The sequence below is a fragment of the Balearica regulorum genome, chromosome 23 (assembly GCF_011004875.1).
Source record: "Balearica regulorum gibbericeps isolate bBalReg1 chromosome 23, bBalReg1.pri, whole genome shotgun sequence".
NCBI lineage: Eukaryota > Metazoa > Chordata > Aves > Gruiformes > Gruidae > Balearica > Balearica regulorum.
Window position 1 is genome coordinate 5,269,473 of NC_046206.1, and position 21,066 is coordinate 5,290,538.

The 21,066-nt window shown below is 56.0% G+C and overlaps 1 protein-coding gene across 6 annotated transcripts in view; it reads left to right on the forward strand.

Annotated features, from left to right (window-relative positions):
* The window catches only part of OPCML (opioid binding protein/cell adhesion molecule like), a 287,268-nt gene extending 267,016 nt beyond the window's left edge, over window positions 1–20,252 (forward strand). For all 6 annotated transcript variants that reach the window (XM_075774463.1, XM_075774462.1, XM_075774466.1 and 3 more), the window contains 6 exons: window positions 4,905–5,137; window positions 13,420–13,545; window positions 13,810–13,944; window positions 14,020–14,140; window positions 14,511–14,662; window positions 17,207–20,252. In XM_075774463.1, the coding sequence (XP_075630578.1) occupies window positions 4,905–5,137; window positions 13,420–13,545; window positions 13,810–13,944; window positions 14,020–14,140; window positions 14,511–14,662; window positions 17,207–17,307 (868 nt within the window). In that variant the 3' untranslated portion in view covers window positions 17,308–20,252. The remainder of the gene's footprint in view (window positions 1–4,904; window positions 5,138–13,419; window positions 13,546–13,809; window positions 13,945–14,019; window positions 14,141–14,510; window positions 14,663–17,206) is intronic.
* The last annotated feature ends 814 nt before the right edge of the window (window positions 20,253–21,066 follow it).

Sequence of the window (21,066 nt, forward strand, 5' to 3'; positions counted from 1 at the left end):
CTCTGTGTTTTCCCATGGGTTCTGACTCGCGGAGTGGGTGGCGAGGTGCTGGACGGGAGGTGGTCGTGCTGGGCGGTGCCAAATGGCACATCCCGGGTCCCCTCCATCCTTGGGGTGCTGGGATGGCATGGGAATGCCGTGGGGGACGCGCAACCCACATCCTGGCACCAGGATGGACGGGAGAGGTGGGAGAAGGGATATGGCGGGTGGCTCAGGAGACAGGGTGCCAGCCAACGGGATCGGGAATGAAGACAAAGTACCTCCCGTCCTCCGCACCGAGAATAAATATCAGGGATGACAGTGACGGAAACCCAGGCGGCGCAGTCCTGCCCTGGGGGAACTATTGTGCGAGACCCGCCGTCACACGCCACAGATGCCATTGTACTGACGGCTAATTTGATGGTTTACGTTGTTGGGAGAGGATTAGAGCAGCCACCGCATTTTGATGGCCTGCTTCTAATTTGCATCTTCAACGAAGCGGGAGCCCCGCCAGGTTCTGTTCTTTTGTGTTTACTTCTGAGGAAGTGTGTTTATTTCCGATGATTACAAATAAATCTCCTCTGCCTTTGCTCCAGCCGCCTGGAATAAAAGGCGTTCGGAGCCTGTTAACACCATAGCCGGGGTGAGTATTGGAAGTGAAGGAGAAATCCCATTAGGAGTCCCCTGCAAACGTAATTAACAATTTCTTCTCAAAGACAAGGGTGCCGGGGTGTTTGCTCTGCCCCTGTGACAGCTACTTTTGTTTGGAGACTTCCCAGGGTGAAGCACCACCCCATCGCTGTCAAGGGGCTTCGCTCCTGGTCCGGGTGAGCTATTTTAGCTGCTGAAAACTGGGTCAGCCAGCAAGTTTGCGACTGGTTTCGGCATCTCCATTTGTCATCTTGACGAGACGCCTTGCCTACAGGAGAGAAAAGCAGTTTGGGGTTGAAGGGCCGTAGCAGTATTTAAAAGTAGTGTTGTTGCTTTGCATAAGGAAGCGGGAAGGTTTTGGCTTGATCCAAAGGCGAGCATCTCCCCCTCAGCCCTCTCAGCTCAGCCAGGGACTGGCGGTCTCGGCTCTGCGGGTGCAAATCCCAGACCGCTCAGGATAGACATCAACATTTTGGGGTCCCTAGCATCCCATGCCATGCCATCCCTCGGGATATTTTGCACCCGCAGAGGGTGGTTTGCAAGACTTGCTTTATGCCTCCAACTCTTTGCGTGCCGTTTATCCCTCCGAACAAGTGCCAGAAAACTTCTGCTGAACCCAGACATGGTATTTCCCTCACCACAGGGCAGACATCGAGGGCAGCCCCAGCCTCACGCCGCATGTACAACCCCAGGCTTGCCCTCGTGCTTGGCCAAGTTGACAGAGCAGGAAAGGTCTGCGACACAGCCCGGGATGCAGGCGGCGGGTGTTATGTCACGTCCCGCACGTAGGAGAAGCGCTGTCAGCGTCATTGATGGGGCCGGGCAGGAGCCTGCTGCGGGAGCGAAGCGGGGGTCTCTCCTAATAGGTCCAAGAGGAGGGAACCGGTCTCTTTGTGCTGCCAAACACAAAGAGCGCGTCGGCAGAGTTATCTGTATTGTTGACAGTAAGTGAAATAATTCCTCGGCAAACTTCAAAATTCGCATTTAAGGATGAGGAATAGGGGCAATTAAAGGGGAAGCGGCGCAGCGCCAGTGCCCCCAACTCCCTCCCTCATGCATCTCCTCGCGCTGCCGCGTTCGGGTTCATCGCCCGAGAGGCCACGTGTATCAGTGTGAGTGTTGGGGGGATGGAGCTCGAGCAAAGCCCAGCATCCCAGGCTCCCCAGCAAGCCGCTCCGGCAGAGAGCGGGCGCGGTGGGAGGCAGCTGAAGGGCCGCAGATGGTGTAAAGTCTCTGCTCGAAGGCACCGTGGGTTGAAGTGGGACGCAGAGATGGAGGAGAAGATGGGATGGGTCGCATTGCATGAAGAAGGGCTGCGTGGGGGAGCCAGGACGAGGCGGGTGCCAGGGACTTGGTTTTAGGCTGACGATACCGGTCCTGAGATATTCCCCCCCCCGACTGCTGATGGGTTTTCACCAGGTGAGCCACAGAGCTGGGATGGGTTTATTTCCCTTCAGTCTGACAGGCGCTTTATTGTCTTTTGTCCCTTCCGGACTCGTAAGGCAGGGTTTCTTCTGGAGATGGATACGACGCCTTCAGGAGACTGTTAATGGGGGTTTGTCTTTGTTCTTAATTAGATCCCTTCAAGGGAAAACCTCCTGGCCTGCTTTATTATCCAGCTTTGTCAGAGCTTGTCTGCTTTATCTAAACACTTTGCAGAAGTCTCTTTACCTGTTTGCTTACTGGAGACATTATCATAATCCTGGTCAATTGGAAATAGGTAGCAAAGTCGGCTCAGCAGGCGAGGGAGCGCTGGCGGCTTAGCAGCTAACGGAGCTCACTTTCCGAGCCAGGTAAAGAAGCTGGCGGGGTGCTCCTCGTGTCGGGGTGTGGGGCGGTATTTGCCTTTGAAGTGCCAGTTCCCAGGGCATGGGAAAACTCATGGTAGGAGGGTGAGATCGGGCAAGAAGGTGCCTCCAGAAATGCCACGCTCTCCATGGCAGCTGATGGATGTCTTTTCTGCTGGTGGTAGGGCCGAGGCATTGCTAGGAGGTGCAGGAGGGCTTGTTTTTTGAACTAGGGTGGTTTGTCTGGTCCCTTCCTGCCTGCAGCTGCAGCCTGGGCTCTGGTGGAGACGAGAACGGTGCAAAGCAAGCAGAGCTGAAGGGACTTGGTCCCAAATTAGCTATTGAGTGGCAGCAACTGAAGAGTGAGCTCGAGGGATGGGGAGAAGGAGGAGCCTTTGCCTCCTTGCTCTTGGCATGAGTTTGTTAGAAGAAGGAGTCTCCAATTTGCTTCTGCCCATTTGCTCCGCGTGGTTTCGAGGGTGGTATAGACAAGGGAGGGCGATGCTGTCCTCGCATCCCTCTGCACTTGTGCAGGGGCAGCTCTGAGCTGTAAATGCAAGCTGTAAACGCAGAACAAGCAACCCCAGTTCTCAGGAGTCCCAACCTGGCCCCAAATCTCCCCAGGAAACACCCCCGGTACGTACCAGCCGAAGCCAGGCAGTGATGATTGAATGTACTTGGTGACGGCATAAGCTCCTCGTCCCTATCACTTCAAACCCTCGTCCTTGTGCTTCAGCCCTAATGAGGGGACCTGAGAGTACCTTGCAGGGCTGTAGTCTGGATATTTATATGAGCGCAGACATGCAAGTTGTCTGTTTTACATATTGCTGCCCTGATTTTTCCGTGCACGCAATGAATAATTTACAGAAGCCGTGTGTAAGTATCTCTTTATTATTCATTATAATGAAGTGAGACAGCAGTAATAGTCCACTAGACCGGAATCCCCCAGGGCTGAACTTAAGTCGGCCGCGCTTAGCTCTCCCCCAGTTAATTTGAATGAAGGGAGGGCTCGGCTTCCCGATGAAGACGATGCTGTCCGAGGGCACAAGGCCTCCTCGGTCCAGCAGAGCGGAGCCGGTGCTGCCACGGGCACCGGGGCGCATCCCACGCTCGGGCAGGCTCCCGGCATGCCGGCAGTGCCGCAGCGGGCACGAGAGCCATCCGTCTTTCCCGGCATCCATACGTGGTATGGCTGGTGGAGACGTACAGCTCCTGCAAGGGGAAAATTACTTGTTTGTGGGAGGATATATAGCTCGTTCCTCTGAACCGAGCACCCAGGGGGACCCTCAAACATGCCAAGTATCGCCCCTTCCCTCCAGCCGATTAATAATCTCGATCGAGGTGACGCTCTGCAATCCCAGCAAGGGAGGCGTATAACACCCCCAAAGCCTCGGCAGGAGAGGCACCGCGGCGGGGACGAGGACAGGGACAGCCCGCCAGCCTGTCTCTGAATTTACAGGCGTGTGGAGAGGGACTCGCACGAGTTTCATGATTGACTGTAGGTGCTTTTCCCAAGGATCTCGGCTGCACAAAGCTGCGGCAGCGCTGCCGCTGCCGGCACAAGCTTGCGCCTAGCTTGCTTTGCCTGGTTTGCTTTTACACCCAGCCAAAGCTCCCCAACCGCCATCCTCGAGCAGGAAAGGCGAAGCTCCTGAGAAATGCCGGGCTCTTAATTTAGCCAAATGCTTGGCAGTTTTGCTGCAGGTGCCGCGGCGGCAGAGAAGGCCAGAAGTAAATAAATCGAGAAAAAAATCTATCAAACGGAATGAAAAAGCCGTGTTCTCTGCGAACGTTTTAATTCCCTCCCCCCCGCCCTGTTCTTTGCCAAGCGTAAGTCAGCTCCACGGACCAGAGCTGCTGAGCCTTGGAGCGGGGAGGGTGGGAGCCAGGCAGGAAATAAATAATGGAAACGACCGCGTTGCGTTTTCGAGGCACTTGTAGGATTTACAGCTGCTTATCCAAATGTTCCCTTCTCTTCCCCGTGCGCTGGTTTCACCGTCTCCGGCTGTTTCTCCTCTTCCCCTCTCCCCGTGCCTGTGCCGCAGCCCCTCTCCCCCGGCAGCGGGTGCGTATATCACCCCGGGGATGGCTCGAGGGCCGTGCCGACAAGCCGAACTGTCAGCAAATTTTACAGCTTCATCTGAAATTCTCGGCACGCAGCGAGGGCGAGGAGGGGGCGGCGGAGGTGGGCGAGTGACGGGGGGCTGTGAAATGTCTGCACGGCTTGCAGAGGTCAAATGTAATGGGATTTTCGTCTGCGGTTCCCCAGCTCTGTATGAAAAAATAAAAATAAAAATAAGGCAGGGCTTTTTTTTTTGGTGAACCCGCTGTTTTCGTGAAATCTCGGGTGATGGGGGAATGTGGGATGTGGTGGCAGGGTAGTCCGGCCGTGGTGCTGTCCTGCTCGCGTCCCCTTTTGGGATTTGGGGTGCTCAGCGTGTGTGCTACCCCGTGTTTGTGACTCACTCTCTGTTGGTTCCTTCGCAGGTGTACCGTGGATGACAGGGTCACGCGGGTAGCGTGGTTGAACCGCAGCACCATCCTGTACGCCGGTAATGACAAGTGGTCTATAGACAACCGTGTGGTTATCCTCTCCAACACCAAGACCCAGTACAGCATCAAGATACACAACGTGGATGTCTATGATGAGGGCCCCTACACCTGCTCCGTGCAGACAGACAATCACCCCAAGACTTCGCGCGTCCATCTCATCGTGCAAGGTAGATCTTAAAATGCTACTGCCAACCTGCCCGTTTGATATGGAAGGGTGTCTGGACTCGTGAAGGGTTTGGAGGCCCTCTTGGCGATAGAGATGTGGTGATTAAACCAACATACATTGCTTCGGGGGCTGAGCGGGATAGGGGCACAGACAAATCCTTGCTGTGCCAGGGAGGAGATGGACTTGCATCGTCTGAGCCTCGCTGTGTTGTACGGTTGTCATGTGGGGCAGAGGATGCCTGGGAACTGAAATTGGGGCTGGCATCCTCCTCCTCCTCCTTCTCCCCCCTTGCCTGTCCCTGCTGTGAATTTGACCTGTCCTGCCGCTTGGTGCCCATGTGGCTCGGGGAGCCATTACTAAGGCTTCTGAAGATGCTTTGGGAGAGCTGAAAGCAAAGCACGGTGGAGGAGCGGTCTCCAACAGCACGAGGCTCTGCAGTTTTGGGAGAGAAGGCAGATTTCATGAGTATGTCGAAGTCACTGCAGGGCTGTGAATGGCTTTTGGCATAGGGCTGCTTCATGGGCAAAGCGCGTTGGTGTAGGAGATGCTGTTGGGTTGCAAAGCAGTGGTCCTGAGGCTGCCCTGACCGGGGGCATCCGGGTGCTGGCAGATCAGAGGTGCCCATAGCACTCCGGTGGATGCTGCCTCGGGATCCTTGCGGCTTTGCACCGGCTACCGGCTTTTGTCCGGTCTCTAGATTAATTTTTCAGAGTTAGTGTTAGTTCAGGTTAGATAAAGATAATGAAAGTTTCCTAATCCTCTGAAAGAAGATTTATCTGGCTGAGTAGAAAGCTCTCGGAATACAATAAAGCGTGTATAAAACCAGGACCTAATCTTTCCTTTAATTTCAAACAGCTGATGGGTATTGATTTTGCAATGAGCAAATCTGAAAAAATTCTCAGCCTCGACACGACGCCGAGAAGCCCCCGACATGGATATGTATGTAGTTATGTATCCTTCTCATTTGGAAGAGGCAGGGTTTGATTGCGGTCAACCATCCAAGCAGTTCTCCTGCCCGGTCTCGGTGGGAGTGTGTTGGGGGGCCCCTCGCTGGGCAGCGCTCAGCTTGGGAAGAGGGGAGCAGAGGAGCGCTGGGAGCATCCCCTCCATCCCTTTCTTGCACGGCCTCTCTCCCTGTCTGAGTGGCGTGCGAGCCGTCTGTCTGCGAAGTTTAATCTGTTTATCCTGTCTGCTCTCTAATCGTGCTAATCCATCCAGTCCACACCGGTGACACATGCGAGTGCTTTGCACCTAATGAAATTAAGCGAACCGGCATCGGCGCTCAGCACCCTCTCCCCTTGCCCCTTTTTCAGATCAGGGCCTGCAATGCTGGGCTTGGCCGAGCAAAGGTGAGGGATAGTTTCCATCCAGAGCGACTTTCCGGTGGTGAGGTGTTCCTAAATGTGCTGGGAAGAGTTTTCCCTTGGTTGTGAGCAAGCCATGTTGCATTGCTCCCATCGCAGCAGTGACTGTGGTTCTCAGTAGTGTAAGGGAAGCATGAGGGGAGCTGAGGACGCGTGGTTACGCAGGCACAGGTCAACTGGTCCATGCTGAGAAGTTTCTGTATTTCTCTTTCAATGTGTTAAGCGCCACACACTTTGCCTAAGTTGGTCTGTTTAAAAAAAAATAAAAAAAATCCATGTGTAGGTGCCAGCATGCTGTTCCGTTGATGGTGGTGGCCAGAGAAGCAAATCCTTCTGTGCTCTGTCCCTGCTTCAGCTCCGATGCAGTTCCTTAGGGGCTAAAATGTGCTTCCTGCTGCAGCTCTCCTGGCACTAAATACAGCCTCAAAAGTGAGATTGGGGACGCTCCTTTGTCAAGGAGGCAGCCGTCCTGGCAGCAGTGCCCCACGGACCGTGGGGATGGCTGTGCGTGCCCCAGTGGCACGCATCGCCCGTGCCAGCTGGCCGGCGCACAGGCAGTAATGACCAGTTAGTAACCGCGTTCAGGTCAATTAATTTATATTTGTATTTTGCAAAACTAAAAGTTGGCCGGATAGAGTATTGATTCTTTGTCCCCGTATTCAATCGGGTTTTAATTGTGCTACTGCGGGGCCCGGCCTTCCCTCCTAGCAACTCGGCGATAAATCTGCCAGGGAGTTGCAGTCAACAGTAAATGTGTCTCTTAGTGTCATTATTAATATGTCTCTTGGACTGGTTCATTGCAACAGCCGTTAACAAGGGTTTATAAGAGCGTAGATGGCAGGGAGCCAGAGGGATTTTTTTTTTTTTTTGGTCTCCATTTTCCTCTTATTTCGGGGCTACCTAGTGACAATGGGACGGATACTTTCAGGGACCTGCGTGGTGCTCATGGCATGCGGAGAGTTACGGACATAGAGAAAACCGGCATTTAATCTCATATAAGTGGAAGATGAGCCACCTCATCCTCTTGCCATGAACAGCTTGAGCAGAAGATGCCATGAGGCTGGACCTCGGCCGAGCCCTCCTGCCTCCCGTTGCAGGATACGGGGTATAGTTCAGTCTGAAGAGTGGAGCTCGGGGGGTCAATGTTTTGGTTGAAGCTGTGGCTTTTGCAGTCAGCTGTCTGGGGAAGAGCAAGCCTGGTGTTCTCCTTGTAGCAGTAGCTGTAGAGAGGAGGGCGTACATGCTGACGCGGCATCGCTTTGGGATCCACGCGCTGCATGGTGCCCTGTCTGGCGGAGATCTCGGCGGTGAATGTCGATACTGGCCATCGTTCCCTAATAGCGGGCTTTGGTATTCCTCAGATGTCCTCTGTTTCTGATTTATTTAGCGAACCCTCCTCTGTACTGCCTTAATCCTACTCGCCATAGATTTTTCATTAAAACCTCTCCTGGCTGTTGGCATTGTTACTGTTAGTTTCTGGTCGGCGCAATCCATTTTCCTGTCTCGGTGTTGTGCTGCTTTCCTCCCCCTGGGAGCCAGGGCGGCTTTTGAAGGACCATGGCCTCCATTTGCAGTAGTGAGGTTGTGGTTGGTTTTCCAAATCCAGGTAAGGATGCTGTCCTGGAGCCGGGTCCCATGTCCCTTGTCACATCCGCCGCCTCTCAAAGTGGCACTCTTGCAGGCGTAGCTCTTCCGCAAGTGTCTCAAAAGCAAATTGGGTCTTTATTTTTTTCCTTCTTTCCAATAACAACCAGCTCTTGGAGTTTCTGAAAGGGCAACCCTCCCCTGCTCTTCTTCCCTGATGCAGCCCTGGCTCCCCCCCAGCACCACAGATTTCAGCATGGCCATGGTTAAGCTTGCTTTTGTCATGCTACCTTTGATATCCAAGGAGGAGCTGAGAACGCAATACTTACAAAAACCTTACCAGGAGGCTATACGGCATGCGAAGAGGCAAGGGGAACAGCTCAGCCTTCTTCAGTCGTCATAGGAAAGACCTGATAATAGGCTCTAAACCTAGAAAGCACTTCTATATATATATATATATGAAGCACTTGGTATTTAGATGCTGGAGAGTTAGGCATAAGGGGTGTGGACGTGGCGTACAGAAGCAGGTGCAGCTCAGCTTGGAGAAGGGAAAGGGTGAGAGGCTCCCTGCTCGGGAGGTTCATCTGCACGTGGGATACTTACCCCTTACTGGGTGGTTTGGGTTCTGGTTTTTTGGTCTAAGAAACAAGATGACGGGAAAAGAAATGGTGTGCAGTAAATGTGATGCAAAATGTCTGACACAAAGTGTTGGCAGATGTTCCCTGTTGCTGGCAAGGGTTTACGTATGTCTTGGAGGGTTTGCAGGAATGGCCAGGGTGGTTCTTTGGGGCTTGGGGCACATCTCTGTCTTGCAAGGTGACACGTGGTGTCCAAAGCAAAGTGTTCGTCACCTGTATGTGCTGCTCACTATGGTATGGCACTGCTGGCAGCAGTGAGAGGGTGGCCCAGGAGGAATGCAGCTCCTCGCACTGAGGTCTCAAAAGGCCGAGGGCTCAGTCCAGCTCCTCAGTGCCTGCCCAAGCTCGTCTGTTGGCATTTTTGGAATAAGTGCACAAATATTACTGGGCAGTGGTTGAGATCTCCAGCTGGTGTAGGAGATTCCCTCACACGTGTTTCTCCCCTCTTGGCATCGAAGCTGCTCGTCAGGTCAGGTGGCAAAGGGGCCGGTGACATTTGATGGGCACCATATCTGAGCATGTCCTCCCCTTTGTCACATCTCTGCCTCTAGACAAGTGTTTTGTCAATGACTCTGTTCAGAGGCTCGGCTCTGGCTAGCCCTCACCCCACCAGGTTAATTGTTGCAGCGAGGACGAGTGAAACGGTTAATCGAAGCAGGAAAAATCTCCAGGAGGTCAGGCTCGTAGCGATGGGGATGGAGCGCAGTGAAATAAAAAGGCAGGTTGCAGGGAAACGCTTCTTTTCCCCCCAAGACGGAAGCAGGATGGGATGCAGCATCCAGACCTTGCATGTGTTTGCCGGACCAGGCGCAGAGCTCACTTCTGCCCTGGAGATGCAAGTATCCTGTGGGAGTGGGAGCAGGGAGGCATCGGCCGTCAAGGCGCCGTGCTGTTCTGCCATCCGGGACTGCACCGGAGGCTTGCCTGGGGATCCTGATGCATTTTCATCACTATTCCCCTCTAGCTATCGTGAGCCTGTAAGGGTAACGACAGGATGCCTGTGGGCACTGAGCAGGGTTGTCTGGGAACGTGGCAGTGGGACGTGACCAACACCACCGCCTCTATGGGCTGGACCATCGGTGGGGTTCTCTTCTCCACGCTCCCGTAGAGCTGCCTCCAGCCTGTTGCAGAGAAGCGGAGTGAAAGGAGCGCCCGTGAAAAGCAATGTAGACTGGTGTCCACGGATGGGAAAAGGCTTGAAAGGAGCAACCAGCCCCCTCCCAGCTCACCCTTCCTTCCACACTGAAGAAACGGAGGATGAGCAAGAGAGTAAAGACAGCCAAACGGGGCAGGGGCGGGGGGGGATGCAACAGCGATGTGGTGGAGAATTCAAAGCTGAGGTGGGCACAGGCAAAATCTGGAAGGAATAGCAATGATTGAAGAAAGAAGCATCCGGGGGGGAATTAAAAAAAAAAAAAAAAAAAGATGAGAAGAAAAGCCCAGAGATGTGTGGAACAAAGGGAAGAGAGAGGGAAAGGTGTGCACGCAGAAAAGCACCGAGCATCAAAAGAGTGGGAAGCAGCAAAGGGGCAAAATGAAAGAGTAATGAAGGAGTGAAGGCATGGAGAGGAGGAAGGTCTGGAAAGAGGGAGACCCCAACTCGCAGGAAGAAAACAACATACACCGTCCAGGCGGGAACAGCCACTGTCCTTAAAGTGGCTGGCACGAAGTACACCCCGAAATCCGGATGAGAGTATGGAGGAGGGACGGGACGGGGAGCACCCGGAGAGGATCCTCAGGCTCCCATTCTCGACGCTTCTTGAGATCGCTGAAAATTTGCTGGCGGGAGCAGAGGTGTCGGGACGTGCTGCGGGGCCAGCGGAACAAAAGCACGGCAGCAGCTGATTAATTACAGCCAAAAGTGAAAATGGGGAAGGGGGGGGGAGAACCGGAGAAGTTGTTTCCCCATTATATTTCTGAACAGAAAGAACGTTTTAGCGTGCGCACAAATAGCTCCCTGGGAAGCACTCTCACTGCCTAATTGTTCATAAATTTACTGACAGGTGGTTACACAGTGGTTTTATCGTTTTCCCCATCTCAAGGCGAAAACCTGGAGAAAAAGGGTGCGTGGCGAGTTGTCGGGAGATGCTGCCTAGCACAGGGTGCTCGATTTGGGTGGTAGTTTATTTTTCTTGTCCCCCCCCCCCCCACCTTTCAGCTGCATTCAAATGGTGTGCCAAAAGATGGGCAGGAGGATGCAGTCATCAGGGGAATATCAGCCGGGCCAGGAAAAAAAAAAATCTCATCTCCGCAGCAGGGAGGATGCGTTTGAAATGTGTGTGTTACGATCCTTTCCGTAAGGATCACAAGGGGGGTTTTACCAGGAGAGGGCTGTGAAAAGGGAGTGTTTAAGATGCAGAGAAGAAAAAGGGAAGATCTTCCCCAAAACAGAAGCACCTGTAGAGTGTGTGAGGCGGCGGCGTGGCATGCTGCGTGCCGGGCTGGGAAATTTGACAAAAATCCTGCTGTTGACCAAACCGTAGCTGTCAGATGCGCTTAATCCGTTATCTGGATAAAATCAACCCTGACGAGCCTCTCGGATCGGGTCAGAATGGATTTGATCAGAGACGATACTCTTTGCTGCTGAGAAGCAACACTTTGTTAAAACTCCTGACGTCGCCTCCTTGCCCCCGGTTGTTCCCCCCCAAGGCTAGACGGGATGCACGTTTGCACAGGGATATTCTGTGCGCCTTGGCACAGGAGGTGTCTGAGAGGGGGTGGGAAGAGAGGTACCGGGGTGGGAGCGCACCCTGTGGCGGCTATCGTCTCCCCGTACGGGTACCTGTCCTGCAAGCAGAGGTGGGCAAGTGGCCTTTGTTTGAAGAGCCCGTAGGTATTCATCCATCAGCTCGCTTTATCAAAGGTGTAGGAAGAGGTCGCTTTTAATGGCTTTGGAGCTAACGATGTGGAGGAGGGCCATCAGTTTGTGTCAGCCGCGGAGCTCGCGCAGGCTCTCCGCTCCGAGGCGTGCAGCAGTCATGATCTGGCAGCTAAAAATAGTCCGGGGCCGCGACGGCGAGCGCCTCCGGTAGGGATAGGCACTAAGGAGCGGCTGGGAGATGAGTCAGCCTGAGCGCGTGGTGTGTGTCAGCATCACGTGTTGTCAGCGATTACCGACACGCTGCATATTCCCGCATGGTTTAGCAGGGAAGAGGCATCCTCACCAGGCGAGGCAGCGTCCATCCCTCCTCGCGCTTGGGTGTCTGGAAGTGACTCGCATAATCTGAGCTCTCTGGTCTCTCTTGTCCCCAGTCTGGGTGGCCGTGGAGCAGCAGCTCCGGTGCCTGGAGGAGATGCTGGGGGCTGGTGGTGTTCAGGAGAGTCCCAGGGATTGCTTGGCTGTGCCTGCGAGGGATATGCCGATCGAGGCACGTAGCATCACGGGATGCAGCAGCGCTGCCGGGGCACGATGCTGCGGTCAGCACCACAGGGCTATTGGTGGTCCCTGGTCCGGGAGGGAGGGGAGGCACAGCATCTCACTGTCTCCACCAGCGGTGGCAGAAACTGGCACGCACCCTGGCCCGACAGAGAGCGTGAATCGGCGCATCGGGCGGTTCAGGTCTCGAGCGGTAAAAGAAGGAGATAAATCATGGGCTTATTGTTATTGAATTTAGTGGCATCGCTTTCACATTCAATTTCTCTCACTGGCTTTCCGAACAAACAAGAAATTACAGGGCAAATGTATTTTTTGGCCAACCAAACATTATGCATTAACTTACCCGTGATTAATATTACGCAGGGTCGATGAAATCCGCCACAGGCTGCTCGGGTGAGACCACGCAAGACCGCGCCGCTCCTTGCTTCCTCAGGATTTATTCTGTATTCAATTTGCTTGTAGTTCTAGTTTTTTAAAAGGAAGGCTGGACTATGAATATGGGGCAATAGGGACCCTGTGCTGCTGAATCGCTTCCCCACCCGCTCCCCCCAGCTCAGGAAGGTGAGCATCTCATCCGCATCCTGCGAGCAGTCTTGGGTCGGGGGGACAGCCACGTCTATCCGCAGCACAACCCTGGGAATCCACATCCCATCCCGATGGCTACCCAATTCGGGCCGGCAGCCGGCCCGTGGGGGCCTCTACCCGTTACGGCTTTATTGCCCTCAAGCAGTTGAGGAGTGTCTCAGACTTATTCCGTAGCTATTGTACCATCAGGTGTGTAGTGATGTGCATGCAGACTAACTGGAGCTGCTCAGAGGAGCAAGCTGTTGTAAAGTACGTTATGCAGACAAGGAAGCATTAACCTGGAAAAAGACAGAGCGGGCAACGGCGCTCCATCTCCCTGCCTGAGCGATGGCTTCTCCGGCTGTTAGTATGCTCACCCGGCAATCGTTTCTCATGGTTTACGTGTCGTGAGGAGAGGCTGTCGTAGATCCTGGATATGTGCTGCGTCGGGGATGTAGGGCAGGGGGAGGTTACCCCTCCTTTGGCAAATGTAGAATAATTGGAGGTAATCCAGGGAAAGATTACTGTCAACAGGTACACGAATAGCAATAGTGTCGCGCTGGTGAGCAGTGAGGTATTAGCAGGGCTCTCTGTCCCGGTCCCTGGCTCCCGTCTGACATGCCAGGGTCGGTGACTGAACAGGGCAATGGGATGGACCCTGACATCCAGTGCCAGGGCAGATCTTGCAGCGGGGGCTTCCCGGCAGCATGTGGGCAGTGTGTTGATGGTGGCTTTACTCTTTTTTTGTGTCTTGCAGTTCCCCCCCAGATTGTCAACATCTCTTCGGACATCACCGTGAACGAGGGCAGCAGCGTGACCCTCATGTGCCTGGCCTTTGGGAGACCGGAGCCCACCGTCACGTGGCGGCACCTCTCCGGAAAAGGTAAGACCATGCTCGGGGCTCGGTGGATGAGGTGCCTGGGTCCAAGGAGGGGTCTCACCCAGTCCGTGTGGGATGGATGGATGTCCCTGTAGAGGTGGCTGGGGTGGCACAAAGGTGGTCCAGGGTTTTCTGGTGTCTGTTGTGGAGGGTGGAGGTGCTGGTCCGTTGGTGTGTCCTGGTATGAGGGTGAGGATGCTTGTTAAGTGATGTTCCAAGTTTCCTGGGTGAAGGGTGATGGTGCCACGCGTTCGGGACGTCTCCCAGGGCAGGGCTTTGTGAGCGAGGACGAGTACCTGGAGATCACGGGCATCACGCGGGAGCAGTCCGGGGAGTACGAGTGCAGCGCCGTCAACGACGTGGCCGTTCCGGACGTGCGGAAGGTCAAAGTCACCGTCAACTGTGAGTGCAAGGGATGGGGGAATTGTGGTGGGGTGGGCATGGAGCCCGGCGTGACTCTACACGGCATCTCCGCAGATCCACCATACATCTCGAACGCCAAGAACACGGGCGCCTCGGTGGGCCAGAAGGGAATCCTGCAGTGCGAGGCCTCGGCTGTCCCCGTGGCGGAGTTTCAGTGGTTCAAGGAGGACACCAGGTGAGGGGCTGCAGAGGAGGGGGAGACCGGGCATGGCATGGAGGGGGGCAACCATGCTGGCCTCGGGGCCCGGGGGTGATAAGGAAGGCTGGGATCAGCTCATTTTGGTGGGTCTGAGCGCTTGGCTGAGGGCTGAGGGTGTCCCAGGGTTGTTTCTCCCAGGGACGGTGGTTAACGTGGGCCGTGTGGGTCAGGGATGGGTTGTGGGATGGAGAGCACAGCGTGCTTTTGGGGAGCGTGGTGGGGTGAAGGGCTCCTCTCGGTGGGGGGACACGTGGGTGTGCAGCAGTGTTGACTGGGAGGGAGGGGGCAACGTACATTGCAGAGCTCCAGTACAGCACTCTGAGCATGTCGTCCGTGTTTCCTGCAGGTTAGCGAACGGGCTGGAGGGCGTGCGGATCGAGAGCAAGGGCCGCCTGTCCACGCTGACCTTCTTCAACGTCTCGGAGAAGGACTACGGCAACTACACGTGCGTGGCCACGAACAAGCTGGGCAACACCAACGCCAGCATCATCCTGTATGGTAGGTGCCCTTTGTTTTTTTGGCCAGAAGGTACCAAGCTGGACTAGAGCAGAAATCATCCAGCATCGAGTCAGCCAGCAAGACAGGCTTGCTGAGATACCAAGCAGCGATCCCTTCTTCAGAAAATGAAGCAGACAAGGGAGACAGAGGGACAGAAGAAGGGATAGGGACAGACGGGACAACAAGATGACAGGCGAACAGAGTGGAGGGGGAAGAGCGAGGACCGAGAGCCCCAGTGGAAAGAGACACACAGAGAGAGAGGGAGGAAGAAAAAGAGCCGGACTGACAGACACACAGACAGAGAGGGAGAGACCCAAGGGCACAGACGCTGAGCTGTGGATAGGCAGAAAACAGATGCCAAACCACAGAGCTGGACCTCCTCTTGCTATTAATGTCCTCAAAATGCCCTTCTTGATCTTTGACACAGCACTGGCTGGTTTCAACACTAATCAAGCTTGGGCTTTTCCATGTCTTTTCCCCGCATAGGCGAACCACGGCTCCCTAATCTTCCCACGAAGCCTGCCCTCACTTCCAGAATGAGTATGAGTTCTTTTTCCTCTTGAGGTCCAGTTCCTCATTTGGCTGATCGCCGCTCCCATGCCTCCCAAAGGCACTTAAAAACAGAGTGGTGGTCCTGGACTCCTTAGCCCACAAAAGCAGATTCCCAGGGGACTCTGCTACATAGCTCCCCAAATAGCTTAAAGTTTCCTTTCCTGAAATCCAGGGGAGCAACTCTGCTGTCCTTTTTTTTCTCATGACGCTGAAAATTTTAAGCTCTGCTGTTTCATCACACCTGAGGCCAAGACGGCTGCCTACCATCACGTCTCCTGCAAATTTCCAGGAGAATGCTGTGGGAAATGGTGTAAAAAGGCTTTACTAAAGTCCAGGTAGACAACATCCACAGCCTTTCCCTCATCTGCTAATCGGGTCACCTTGTCACAGAAGGAGATGAAGTTGGTCAAGCAGGACCTGCCTTTCACAAACCCATGCTGACTGGGCCTGATCGCCCGGTTGTCTGGTACGTGCTGCGGGATGGCACTCAAGATGATCTGCTCCATAACCTTCCCCAGCACCGAGGCCAGACTGACCTCGGGTTCCACAGGGTTCCACAGACCCTTCTTCCAGCCCTTCTTGCAGATAGACGTGACATTTGCTAACCTTCGGTCAACTGAGACCTCCCTGGTTAGCCAGGACTGCTGATCAATGATGGAAGGCGGCTTGGTGAGCACTCCCACCAGCCACCACTCCCTCAGCCCCCCCGGGTGGATCCCATTCAGGCCCATGGACTTACTGTGTCTAAGTGGTGTAGTAGGTTGCTAACCATTTCCCCTTGGGTTATGGGGGCTTCATTCTGCTCCCCGTCCCTGTCTTCCAGCTCAGGGGCTGGGTACCTGGAGAACAACTGCTCTTACTATTAAAGACTGAGGCGAAGAAGGCAGGAAGTACCTCGGCCTGTTCCTCATCCTTTGTCACTATGCTTCTCCCCACATCTAATAAAGGACGGAGATTCTCCTTAGCCCTCCTTTTGTTGTGAATGTATTTATAGAAACATTTTTTTTTGTCTTTTACAGCAGCAGCCAGATTAAGTTCCAGCTGGGCTTTGGCCCTTCTGATTTCCTCCCTGCATAGCCTCACGACATCTTTGTAGTCCCCCTGAGTGGCCTGCCCCTTCTTCCAAAGGCCATAAACTCCTTTTTTCCCGGAGTTCCAGCCAAAGCTCTCTGTTCAGCCAGGCCGATCTTCTTCCCCGCTGGCGCATCTTTCGGCACATGGGGATGGCCTGTTCCTGCGCCTTTCGGATTTCTTCCTTGAAGAGTTTCCAGCCTTTCTGGACTCCTTTGCAACCCCAAAATGTCCCCCAAAGCGTCCCCTGAGACTCCACGTGTCCAGGTGCCGATGTCACCTGTGTCGGCGAGCCTTTATTGCTGGCCGCGAGTTGCATGGCTCCCGAGGTCTCCGATCCCAGCCATCCCTGGGGGCTCTCTCGCAGCTGTTTGCATCTTGCCATTCATGAAGTTGTATTTGCACCCCGTGACCCACCACCTGCACACCCAGCTTCTCCTGGAGGCATGTCTCTCTTGCTCTATGGCACACCTCTGTCGCTCGTGACATGTCTACTGGCCGAAACGCAGGCTTCCTCTGCACGACGGGCATCCCGGCAGCCTCCCTTGCCGATTGTCCTCTTCTGCTCCTATCTACAGGGGTCTGACCGGCACACAGCCCATCCCTGACCTGCTGCGACATGGGATTCCCTGAGGAGGGTGAGCCGGGGCATCTTCCTCTTCAAACAAGGACCACATCACCCCTAAATGTCTTTCGAGCTCCTTACCTACCTCCTCAACGCAGCCTGGACCCCATGCCAACACCAGCAACACTCTCCAAACAACAGACAAACCAGCACCCCTTGGACAGGGAAGGCGATGCGGAAGGGGCCGGGGAGCCGTGGGGATGGTGGGGAGGGTGGTGCCCTTCATGCCAGCACACCTGCTCGCCACTGGCCTTAACGCTGTCCTTCGTCTTCCTCTTCTCCTCTCCCCTGCCCAGGGCCCGGAGCGGTGCACGACGGTGGCAACGCGGCATCCCGGGCGGCCGCCGGCCTCTGCCTTTGGGCCGCCCTCCTCGCTTGCCTCCTCCTCGACTTTTGATAAGGGAGCGGAGGGTCCCGGGAGGCCCCGCCGCGCCTCTCCCCCGCCGCGGGCTCGGTCCGCCGCGCCGCCCGAGGACTCCTCTCCGTCGAACGGGCGATGCGCCGGAGGATGGGCGGCGGTGCCGAGCGTCCAAGGATGGCCACGTCTCCCACGTGCCGGGATCGTTCTCGCCGCCGGTTATGCTGTACAGACCCCACCACGTGCCACCGGACTCTCACCCGCCACTGTCACCCCGGGGATGCGGTGCAGCATGGACAGGGCTCCCCGCGGCCGCCTCATCTCCGATGTGGGTGGCATGGAGCCGTCGGGGCTGGCGCTGCCCGGAGCTGTCGCCGGGGATGTCCGTCTCATCATCTTGCTAAACCGCCTATGCCCAAAAAGACCCCAAGGTTGAAGCCCTCTGGCTCTGCCTTCAGCCCTCTCGGTCCTGAATGTCAGTTCTCGCCGCCAAAGCTCCTCCCTAAGCGTCCCCGATGTCACCGGTCCCCCGTCGCCCGGCCTCGCCTCTGCTCTGGGGTCCTTCCCACTCGCCGAGGCACGGTCCCGTGGGGTGACCCTACACAACTACTTATCCTTCAAGGGTCACACGCCTCCCGCTACTCTTCCTCCCGGCTAACATCGTACCCCCTGCCCCAAAAACCCCTCACCTTCCTGAGGGCACAAGGCTGCTCTCCCAGGAACATGGGCCCTGGGGACCGTCGCCACTCCTCGCTCCAGACCTCTGCCCGCTCTGCTGCTGCCCCCCTAATGCCAGGACCTGCCCCGCGGCTCTTGCCGTGATGCACTGCTGGCGCTTGGCAGGGAGGCTCCTCCGGGCTTGTTTTGCAAGTACTTCCCAACCTGCACATCAAAAGCACAGCACCGCCGGCACTGGGCGGAGGCACTAAAGGACACAGCAAAGCACCAGGTGACGAGCCCTTTTTCCTACAACTCCGATGCTCCTGCCCAGCTGCACGCACCCGGAGCGGACAGGACTGCGCGTTCCCGGCCTCGAGGTTTGTGCCTCGGCCACCCTGCAGCTCCCCGGTCCGTCTCCCAGCGTGGTCTCCCTGTATCGTTTGGCCAAACATCTCTGCCTGCCCGAGGGATGGAAGAAACACAGGAGCCCCCCTGCTCTGAGCTGCAACATCCGCACTCTGCCTTGTCTCACGCCCGCCACGTGCCCCGGCTCGAGGAGGGTCCGATGCATTCAACGTGGAGCAGGAGGCTCTGGCACTGCTGATTTGCTGCACCGGCACGGCGGGGATGAGGACGGCTCCTGTGCCCCTAGCTCACTGCTTGCCGACATGCCTTCGACAGCAAAACGAGCACGCCCAGACTGTACCCTCTGCTTCCTTCCATACGGCCGTGTGGCCTCCCTGCGTACAGGCTTATTCACCCGACAGCACCCTCTGCCACGGTCCCCCTCACCAGGTAGGTGGCAGAAGCCCTGAGCCTTCCCACTGCTCCATGGGTGCCCGGGAATGCTTTGGGGCTGTGGGCCGAGGATGGACCCTCCCGTCCTGCTCCTGAAAAGTTACAAGCGGCACCGGACCCTTTGCCTGCAACAGGGACACAACTCTACAGCGACACAAAACATCCCCGTCCTGACCCAACGCCTCCCCGTGCCTTGCCTCTTCATTCTCCCTCCATAAGTAAGATGGCTTAACAGCAATGGCCCCGCACACACTGCCTTTCCCACGCAAACTCTGCCGCTGTCAAAACCTCCTTGCCCCGCTGTCCTGCTTTCTGTGGCTGTGAGGGAGCTGGGGCTGATGGTCCTCAGCACGCAAGATAGGAAAAAAAAAAAAAAAACCCAACCGCGAGGCTGCGATGTGCCACCGTCCCTTCCTCTAAGCAGCCGTGCCCTCTCCTCGTCCCTGCTCTCAACGGGCTGCCCGGGACCTGTGCTGACCGGCATGTGGCACATGGTCGTCGCCAAAAAAAAAAAACAAAAACCCAAAAAACCAACAGCTACAAAATCTCATCAGACACTCCTGACCCCCCACACCCTCGACATTCGACACGTACTGCAGCTGACTGGCAAAAACCACATAGACCGAAGGAGAAACTGCTCCAGCGCTGGCCAGACACAACGGCTTACCTGATGAGTGCGGATCCGGCACGGCACGGACCAGGTGAGTCCGCATCCTGCGTTCCCTGCAGTGCTGCTTCCCTTCTCCACCAGTGTCCCGGAAAAGTGTCACCGGCAGCGATCCAGGTCCTACCCCACGGCCCCAGGCACCTTCATGGGGCAGGGACGGCACCGTCTTCAGCTGGCACAGCAACTCACACGTCCTTCCCCGCAAACCCTCGGGCGCAGGAGATGCCTTGCCCCAAAGCCTTTGCCAGTCCACGGCACCCCGTGATGCCCGAGCCCCCACCACCTCCCTGTGTCCCCTCCCGGGCCAGCCCCCAATTTCTCTGTCCCCGCAGCAGAAATGTCGAACTAGCCCCAGACACGCAGGGCCAGAGGCCATGGCATATCAGAGAGCGGAGGTGACGACGAGACACTGCAACGCACGCCGAGACCAGCGGACCCGGTGCCAGGGCCACCCCTGCCCCATCCTCCTTCTCCCCGGGTTGGGTCGGCTCCCCTGTCCTCCTCGCGCCGGGACGGCGTTCGACTTTCTCGTGCCATGTAACGTGCCATTGTGAGGAACATGTTGGCTGTCTGAGGCCGGCCCCGCCATGGTACTGCCGGCGGACCCCTTCGCGACTGTCGCTCTCGGACGCTCAGGGGGTGGCCGGGCACCCGGGGTGGGGGGAGCGTGGCTCCCGGGTCTCTCCTGCCAACGGCCGGGACGGCCGGTCTTGAGTTTCCGTCGATCATTGTATTCCAAGGGTGGCTATACTACCTGAGATTTGTGCATGTTACATTGTAGTTGTAACCTTTTCTAATTCGACAAGAATAAGAGATGGTTGTGATTGTGCAGTGTATCAATAAAGTTTGACGAACTTTGTACCTTCGGGGCTTTGCTTTGCGGACCCCACACATCCCGGGAGGGACGTGGTACCTGATGTGCCGAGCCGGGATGGCTCCCGTGTACCCGGGACATCCATCACTCCTGTAGCATCGCCCGACATTTAGGTGGAGTTTCTTTCGATTGCTCCCTGCAACACTTTGAGCCCCCCGACTGGGGGCTTGCTGTCCTTTTGGGCCGTCCATCACCCCATCTCCCGCTGGGAACCGATGGGTCCTGTGTCCCACCCGCCTCCGTCCCCCGGCCGCCGATGAGCACGTACCTTTTGATGTAGCTTCTGCAGGGTAAGGACCAGCTTTGATCTCATCGCTCGCCTACGTTCGGCAGGAGCGGCACGATCATCTGGTGACACAGCCATTCCCAGCATCTTCTCCATCATCTCGTAACAACGCGCGCTCCGACAACTAAACCTTACCCCCGCACAAGGGATGCCTCGGCAGATGACACGCTCCTAAGGGTAGTTTGTTCCTATCGCGATCTGACGGCACGTGACACGGACAAAAACGTCGACGGCAGAGACCGCGAGGAGAAGGACCCGTGACCCTCGGCGTCTCCCCGGCACAGCTACGGTCTCGCCCTTAAAATGCTGGGAGATGCCGCACTCCCCTACCCCATCAACTGGGAGAAACCATTCAACAAGCTCCCCTAATCTGGGACTCGCTGCCAGGAGATTTTTTTGGGACCCACGCCTCACCGACCAGCCCGAGGACAACCCGGGAGACGGCTGTTCCCCGATCGCCTCTGGGTGCCTGGTCCCCTCGTTGCTGGGAGTCGTCGATGGAGCTTGCGTGGG